Below are 8,922 nucleotides of genomic sequence, written 5' to 3' on the forward strand. Positions count from 1 at the left end.
TCATGACTCCACGTCCATCATGACTCCACGTCCATCATGACTCCACGGTCATCATGACTCCATGTCCATCATGACTCCATGTCCATCATGACAGTGAGGAGCTCCTGCATGTTGAAGGGTTGTTTGCAACAGAAAACTGCCCGACTTTCTGCAGTTCATCTAAAGCAGTCGCAGCCTGGTGAGATGCTAGCTGAAACAATGAGTGAGGTACATGTAGTCCAGCTGGAGCTTCATACCCACACCAAAAAAAACCACAAAAACAAACTGAACGGAGAAGAAACATTTAAGGAAAAGGTGAGAGAGCAGCAGGAGCTGGAAGAAAATGTAAAAAAATGAGTAGACAGGAAAATGCGTCAACGTAAAAAGACCCAGTTCTTCATTTATGGATCACCAATGTTTTCAAACACATCACTTCTCCAGGTTCTTTTGGCCTGGAGACACGTTCACATGGACCGTTAGAGCCTTGAAGGATCAACGAGCCCGCTCAGACCGGGCTGCGTAGATTGACCCGTTCGAACCGATTCAAAGACGCACTCATGAACGATGCGACCGCATCAGTGACGCAGTTTGGCTGATAAATCTAGCTACATCGGTGATTTATGTTTTTGAACCAGTAACACCCAGAGTTTTGTTTCTGTTTGTTTTGGTTGGCGGCGCCTGCAGAGCTGCAGCGGCTCCAGTAAAAACAGCAACAAACTGAACGTGTGCTTCACCTGATTCATGGACCCATTACAGAAAGACTTTTGAAGTTGCTGCTAATTGTTGAGTTGTTCAAAGAGTGGTCAACACATCAGCTGCTGGTTTATTCATTTTGCACAAGGTCTCATTTTTGTGTATCGTTGAATGTTTAGTAATCTTAAAACAAGACGTTTGTCATTTTGTAGAATCAAACCAACATCGTATCGCTGCATGGGCCTGGATCGAACGCTGATCAACACGTGGAAGGTCTCGGGGGGGGGGGGGGGGGGGGGATCAGCTGCACTTATTTCGTTTGTGTTTTAATGTTTGGGTGTTGTGAACACGACTGCTCCTGACAAAACCTGAAAAATCTCGAAATTTTAAATACATTTTCAAAGTTGTGTCAAACGTGGGAGCACCGTGCACATGTGGCACCGCTGAGTTCTGTTGGACGAGATTAGAGACCGGACTCATCCATCGCACCTCTTCGGGGGAAGTTGCAGGCACTTGTCAGACATTTTTACAGAGCCCCTCACCTGCTGGGGGGTGCTCTGAGTTAGTGGATCCATAATTAAACAAAAGGGTCTAAGAGAAGCAGATGAATGATTGGACAAAACAAACAAACAAAAAGACGTTCCAAAACAAAATGCGTGGACACGTTGGACACCAGTCAGAGGCAAAGCGTGCAGAATGATCCATGCAGCAGCAGCAGCACTCCTCCGGTGCAGAAACTTACTCAGCCTGCCTCTAGTTTCTCTCCTACAGCGCCGTGCCTCTACTCGTCTGTTGCAGAGGTGCCTCGAACGTCACCTTTCTGACGCATCTGATGTGAGATTCAGGAGTGAATCGGAGTTAAATCAGGTCAGTGTGCAGCCTCGTCTCCTGCACTCTGGTCAAGTTATTGAAACATTCAGAAATATATCAATGTGCAAAGGACATAAACAGGAACGGCCACTTCATTAGGTCCACCAGTTCAACTGCTCGATAACTCAATTCCTGCATGGACCAAAGTCCCAGTACAACCGACAAGCACAGCGCCCGCATTAAGTCACTTAAATCCCCTCTCTTCCATTTTGGTGCCCAGTCTGGAAGTCCTCTTCTACGTGCCTAAAATCATTGAGTTACTGCCATGTGATTGGCTGACGAGCTTTCTGTGTAACAAGTATAGACTCAAGTGAGTCTGGGATCTCTGAGCAGGCCCAGTTCTCTGGACTGTCCTGTTTGTTGTTTTGCAGCACACCCAGTCTGGGACTTGTGGGCTATTCACCAAGCTCCCACTCGGGACTGTCATGGTGTCCACAGTGGCAGTACTTTATACTTCACTCTACTTCCCAGGGATACTTCATCTGACTGGATCACTGAAACTGCAGGACCTCCTATAACCCAGGGATTTCATCTTATGCATCTAAGTTGTTGCAGTTGCTCTTCGACTCATTATTTGTCAACCAACATTGTTTTAGTATTGCTCTTAAGTGCATGTCAATCATACTTAGTTATCCCTAGGCCTACCTTACTTAATCCCATTACTACCCACTTGTCATTTAGTAAATTTTTGTGGTCAGAAATATATATTTTTTAACAACGTACATGTGTTTAGTCTGTTAAATACTAAGCATTTTGCTAATTTAAAAACACTGATACGTCCCGCCCACTCCTGGCGTCCCAGCTGTCTCTGAATCCTTGCTTAAGAGAAGTTTAATACCAGACTGTAATGAATTTCACCAGGACAGAGGCATCAGGGGAGGAAGTGCTGCTTTGTATGTTTTAGACCATCTGGACTGTTCTGAGTCAGTCCTGAAGTAATTTAAGTTTTTATGGTAAAACTTACATTTTCAACAAGTTTCTTTCTCTCTGCTGATGTCTGCTACAGAACACCCTCTGCCCCAGCTTTTTCACTACAAGCTCTTAGTAAACTCCACATACCTCCTCTGAATTTCTTCTTCTGGGAAATTTAAATTGGTTTGTGATGAACCCCCCCAGATACAGTCTAGCAGAAATCATAAGACTGTTGAACTCCAGCCCTCTAGCATTGGTTTGTACATCACCTGTTGTGACTGGTTTGCCATCAATCTGGATAAAATTAAAATACTATTCAGAATCACTCATCATTTTCACTGGTGTGCCTCAGGGTTTCCATCTTGGACCCACACTTATTCTCCATCTACATTAGTGATGTAGTTAAATCTGCTAATTCCAAAATCCATCTATATGCCGATGATACCATCTTAAACTCACGTGGCCCTTCCCTCCATTCTGCAACATCAACTCTCCAACTTAGACTCAACTCAGAAGAGCAATCCTTTAATAACCTTCATCTCTGTCTAAATTCCAAAAAGACCAAATGTATTATTTTTGATCAGGAATATATTGTCTCAAGTCCACCAAAGTTCAGCTGTGCAGACGAGTCAGCCTTGGATTTTGTGAAATCATATTAATATCCTGGGATCTGGTTGGACTCCTCTGTCTTCTACTCTCTTATCAATAATCTTCAGAGAAAAAAGTTAAAGCCAGACTATCTTTCATCGTTTGCAACGCTGCCAGCTCTTGACAGAACTTCGAGTTCTGGACTACAGTGACATCATCTACAAAACTGCATCACGCACTGCTCTCCAAAAACTGGACACCCTTTATCACTCGGCCATTCGTTTTCCACACTCACTTCTGTGACCTCCATAACTGATGGGTTGACCTTCCCTTCAAACCCGGCAGCCCCATCTTTGGCTTCACTTTGTCTACAAAACATCCATCCATCCATCCATCCATCCATCCATCCATTTTCTTCCGCTTATCCGGGGTCGGGTCGTGGGGGTAGCAGCCTAAGTAGGGAGGCCCAGTCTTCCCTCTCCCCAGCCACTTGGGCCAGCTCTTCCGGGGGAATCCCGAGGCGTTCCCAGGCCAGCTGAGAAACATAATCCCTCCAGCGTGTCCTGGGTCTTCCTCTGGGCCTCCTTCCGGTGGGACGTGTCCGGAACACCTCACCAGGGAGGCGTCCAGGAGGCATCCTAAACAGATGTCCGAGCCACCTCAACTGGCTCCTCTCGACGTGGAGAAGCAGCGGCTCTACTCCGAGTCCCTCCCAGATGATCGAGCTTCTCACCCTGTCTCTAAGGGAGAGCCCAGACACCCTGCGGAGAAAACTCATTTCGGCCGCTTGTATCCGAGATCTCATTCTTTCGGTCACAACCCAAAGCTCGTGACCATAGATGAGGGTGGGAACGTAGATCGATCTGTAAATTGAGAGCTTCACCTTTTGACTCAGCTCTCTCTTCACCACGACAGACCTGTACAGCGCCCGCTTCACTGCAGACGCTGCACCTATCCGCCTATCGATCTCACGCTCCATTTTTCCCTCATTACAAAACAATCCTGAGTAAAACACGTTACCCTCATCTCTTCTTCACAGTGTCCAGTATAATGATTGTACTAGATGAAAGGACTACATCAGCACTACTGCTACTTTTTACCATAACTCTTTTTGTTTGGCTGCAGCAGATGACTGGAACAACTTACACAACACTCCTAAACTCACAACTTTGAAATCTCTCACTAATTTTAAGCTTCAACTGTGCTTGTTGATTATTCTTGGAAGCATTTGGGCCAATTCATTTAATCTTTTACAAAAATACTTTTTAAATACATATTTCAACATTCTGTACACAAACATGTTTATCCTTATATTTGTCTTTTATACATATTTCTGTTCAGTGTACTGATATAATGTATCTATGTACCCATTTCATGCTGAAGTGTCTTGAGCAGGTCATGTTTCTAAAGGAGAACTGGTTCTCGAACATTTCACCAGGTGAAATGAAAATAAAAGTGGAGAACAGGTGGACCTAATAAAGTGCTGGTGAATGTTACCCGACACCAACAAGAAGAACGAGACATGTTTCAGTTCCAGGGGGGAGCAACAGTTACCTCCTCAAGCTCTTTCTGAGTTTCCTCCTCCATCCGCCGGATGTCCTCCATAGTCAAACCGACCCATTTATCGATCCAGCAGAACAACTGACGGTGAAAGTTGGTGAAAATACGCTTTTCTTGCTGTGGAAACGAGAGCGATAGTTTATTTAGAACAACAACAAAAACTTTAGGGCTCTGATGCTTTCAGTCTACATTTCAAAATAAAATTTAGAAGGAATATAATTTATATTTTAATTTATTTTGGCCCTGAAGTCCTTGACTCAACGGTCCAGGGGATTCAAACCAGCGACGTTCTGATCTCGGGCTCGCCCTCTGACCTCGGCGCCAACACTCCATGCGTTCAGTTACAACTTGAATATTCTCTTAACTCTTCCTGTTCTCGCTGATGTCAAAAGGAGGAGCAGAGCTTTGTTAATAGAAAAAGCAAAGCGTGTACATTTACCCTGTGGATAAAGTTTTCCACTTTAGTTTGCAGACCCCACCACCTGAACTTGACTGTGACCAGTTTGTAAGCGCACATGTAAGGACAGTCTGACTTCAGCTCGTTCTGCAAGAACAGGAGAATTCATCAGAGTGTCTGAAGGTAAGGATGAGGGGACGCTTTGCTTTCAGGTCAGGTACCTTCCATTCAGGACCCAGAGGTCCTCTGCTGGTCTTAGCTGAGTGGAAAAGAGCTGGATCTTCTTCTGGCTTGTAGTCCTGGAAGAACCACACAACAACAAAAACTTCAAACATGGCTCCAACACGTTGCCATACTTCTCAACACTCAAATGTTAAAACTATCAGTTTTACAGCTACTTTATAAAGAACATTAGTTTCAATGTAATCATCACCCCGCCTCATAATTGTAGGCCCCGCCCCGCCCTGCTCTGATTGGCTCAAACTGTGGCTCTGCTTCTTTAATTGGCTGAAAGCAGCGTCAGTTTAATCCCTGAATCATTAGATTGGATGGCTTCAGAGGACCACAACAAAACACACGTTTCTTTTCCGCCCTCTCATTTTTACAAACAGAAATGTTGTCACTGGGATGGAGAACTTTAATCCATGTCTAGTTCACTTGGTCGTCCACCAGACAACCTCGAGGTGAGTTCTGGTTGAGATGAACGCAGGTTGCGTCAGACAAACACTTCTGTCACTTCTCAACATAAGACGATCAATAACCCTATAAATCATCTGTATAACAAAGGTCATAAGCTCTGACATGAAAGTCCACAGGTGATATTCATCCCTGCAAAGGATGCTGGGACTTTATTTTAACCTGCTTGGGGAGTAAAGCTTAAAAAGATCAGTTTATGTTAAATATCTGCCTCCATGTTGTTGTGTTCTGTGGTACACAACAAAATGTTGTAAATGATCCTAAAGCAAACATCATGAACCCCGTGTTCAGTTTCAGGTCTGCTGCGAGTACCTGCAGCAGATGGACAATTAGATTTAACTGTAGCCTCCACACTCATCCACTTAAGTCATTATTGTCCAGGAGCGAATGTAAGAAAGGCACAGACGAGGGCTCAGCCCGTTTCAAACGTCCTAATGAGTCTTGTCACATTTTAAACCATCGCCAACACAACACTGGAAGCATTACTGACCGACCACGAGACAAAAACTCACTTTTAAAACACCTGTTAAAAAACAAACTAATAAATAAATCATAGTTTGGACAGACAGTGTCTGTCTTCACCACAATGGACCGGCACAGAGTCCACAATACCGCAGACGGTACAATCCATCTGTCAGTCTCACGCTCCATTCTTCCCTCACTCGTGAACAAAACCCCGAGATACTTGAACTCCTCCACTGGAGGCAGAACCTGACCTGAAGAGAACAATCCACCTCTGACTGAGGACCACGGCCTCAGGTCTGGAGGTGCTGGTTCAAGTAAACCATCTACATTACAAGAAAACCTGGTTCAAACTACAGTTCAGTCTAGATGAAAACAAGACAGAGGTCATCAGCTTTGATAAATGTAATACTGTCAAACCAATGCATTTTTATTTATTGACAGTCTTGGTCCCTTGTAGGGGAGCGGGCAATCCTCAAAAACAGCCAATCCACTTTATTCATCCATCAGCATGGACAGTTTTAGTCGACACAGTTTTCCATGACGGTCGTTTAATATTTTAACAGGATAAACCAAAGTAAGAACAGTTTCTCTCCACACTGCCAGTCGGTGCTGCGTCTGTCAGACGAGCCTTTGTGTCGAATTGTGTTCCCACAAGAACTGCTGCCCGACCAGCTTCACAGTTTTCAACCTGTTGTTGTTTTAGGAGCAGTATTTCAGTAAAACGCTAAAAGAAGATATTTTTGGTCACTGTAGCAGGAGCAACACATCCTGATGGCTTCTGTACCTACTGGGGCAACAGTCTCAGCCTTATTACAAATTGTATTAATCTCTAAATTCTACAAACAATACCCCATTATGACCATGTGATTGTTATTTTTGCAAATTTATTAAAAATAGAAAACTAAGAAACCTTATTTCTTCACATAAACATCACAAAAATAGGTGATGGTGGCAGCTCTAGTCAATTACTTTGCTGTCGTGTTTTTATTTTATTGCTTTTACTAATGTATATTGTCCTTTTGTTGGGCTGAGCTGTAAAGACGTTGGCCAACTGACTGGAAGAATTAAGAGTTGATCGTAGCCTTCCACCCGGTGGAGACACGCAGCTTAATATCAGCTGATCCACCGGCTGAACACTCGGGGTGATTTTACGCTTCGGTCGCTACGTGACCTGGAAACGAGGGATGAGGAGCAGCTCTCTGTGGAGGACAAAGACTTGTCTGGAGGAGGAGTCACTTTAATCAGAGACGAATGGTCAGAGGAGATCAAGAAGGAAAGCTCCTGCTCCACTTCTCTGTGTACACAAATGATAAAACTGTATCAAGGCCACGCACATCGTTTCCTTGCTGAAAAAACGACCATGTGTTGTAGAAATCATCTGTGTGCAGCACATCAGGCGAGTGCGAGTTCACCCAGATGTTCAGGGTGAGCACATCCAAACACAGAGGTGTGTCCAACAACGTGACACACGTATGTCTAAAATACTGATAGAATGTTGGAGTTTAAAAGACAAAGACTCACAGACAGAAATACATGTGAACTGTAGCTGACTGTTAATAAAATGAATTATTTTCTGCACTTAATTATACGGCAGCATGGTGGCTCCGTTCATAAAAAGGATAAAAGGACACTAGATCAAATCCTGGTCCGGGACCTTTCTGGGTGGAGTCTGCATGTTTTCTCCGTGCTGCGTGGGTTTTCTCCGGGTGCTCCAGTTTCCTCCCACAGACCCAAAACATGCATGTTAGTCTGATGGTAACTCTAAATTGTCTCTAGGTGAGAGAGTGAATGGTTGTTTGTCTCATTTGTCTCCATGTGTCCCTGTGATGGACTGGAGACCTGTCCAGGGTGATGGGTGGATGGATGGATGGGTGGGTGGATGGATGGGCAGGTGGTGTAGAGCATTAGCGTGGCTGTAACTGGTTTATGGCTTCTTAGACAGCCCGTCCTTTATTAAAAACCATTACGTGTAAGAACATTTAATATTCTGCTCAATAAAGGTCCAGAAAAATGTGTGGACTCTACATCCAACCACGTTCATCATTAAAGGTTCTGTACCAGCTGCCCCAACACACACTACACGTATAAAAAAGACGCTGTCTCCAAGTACAGCTCCTCAAAGGTTATGACTGAAACTGGCCCAGGTGTCGTGTTTTAACTCCATATTTTTACTTTGATTAGCTCGTCTCCACAGACACCGACCTTAGCACACACAAAAATGGGCTACAGTCTGGTGCCATAGTCGAGCATCATCAGCATATACTTCAAGTGCAGCACATTGTGCACATTTGTTCCTAGAGCTTGACGGAGTTTAAAATAAACTTTCTCAAACAATCCGCATCACGTTGAGGCCAACAGGTGTTTCCCACTTCGTGTTTCATTTTCCTTTTCAAGATCTAAACATGAGCCGGTGAACTTACTCCAAGAGCCACTTCTTCCTTGTTTGCAATATCTATATGCACGACCTCCACAGTCTGCCACGTCTGCTCGTCCAGGTCATGGACCTGACAACAAACAAACAGAAAGAAAGGCACAAGTTAGTTCACTGAAGTGCAACAAACATTCAAATCTGTCCTCAGTATTGAAACTGAAGCCTGAAACATCTTCAACACCAAATCTATGACTTTTTATTTAAAACAGTTTTATAAACGGCGTACAAAGATCTAAGCTGGTCTTCCATCATAGACAGAGTTCTGACACACATCCATCTAGAAGCTTCCAACATTTTTCAGTCAGGTCATCTGGACAGCTTCTTTTTTTTT

The 8,922-nt window shown here is 44.1% G+C and overlaps 1 protein-coding gene across 2 annotated transcripts in view; it reads right to left on the reverse strand.

Moving 5' to 3' along the window:
- LOC119424755 (phosphatidylinositol transfer protein beta isoform) overlaps positions 1-8,922 on the reverse strand; it is a 23,585-nt gene that overhangs the window by 3,189 nt on the left and 11,474 nt on the right. The window contains exons 7-11 of one of the 2 annotated variants that reach the window (XM_037692256.1): positions 8,581-8,664; positions 5,221-5,298; positions 5,042-5,146; positions 4,597-4,719; positions 1,415-1,501 (exon numbers count right to left, since the gene is read on the reverse strand). In XM_037692256.1, the coding sequence (XP_037548184.1) occupies positions 1,454-1,501; positions 4,597-4,719; positions 5,042-5,146; positions 5,221-5,298; positions 8,581-8,664 (438 nt within the window). In that variant the 3' untranslated portion in view covers positions 1,415-1,453. The remainder of the gene's footprint in view (positions 1-1,414; positions 1,502-4,596; positions 4,720-5,041; positions 5,147-5,220; positions 5,299-8,580; positions 8,665-8,922) is intronic. The other variant, XM_037692255.1, reaches the window with a different exon arrangement.

This window comes from Nematolebias whitei, chromosome 18, assembly GCF_014905685.2.
Source record: "Nematolebias whitei isolate Nwh7 chromosome 18, NemWhi1, whole genome shotgun sequence".
Taxonomy (NCBI): Eukaryota; Metazoa; Chordata; class Actinopteri; order Cyprinodontiformes; family Rivulidae; genus Nematolebias; species Nematolebias whitei.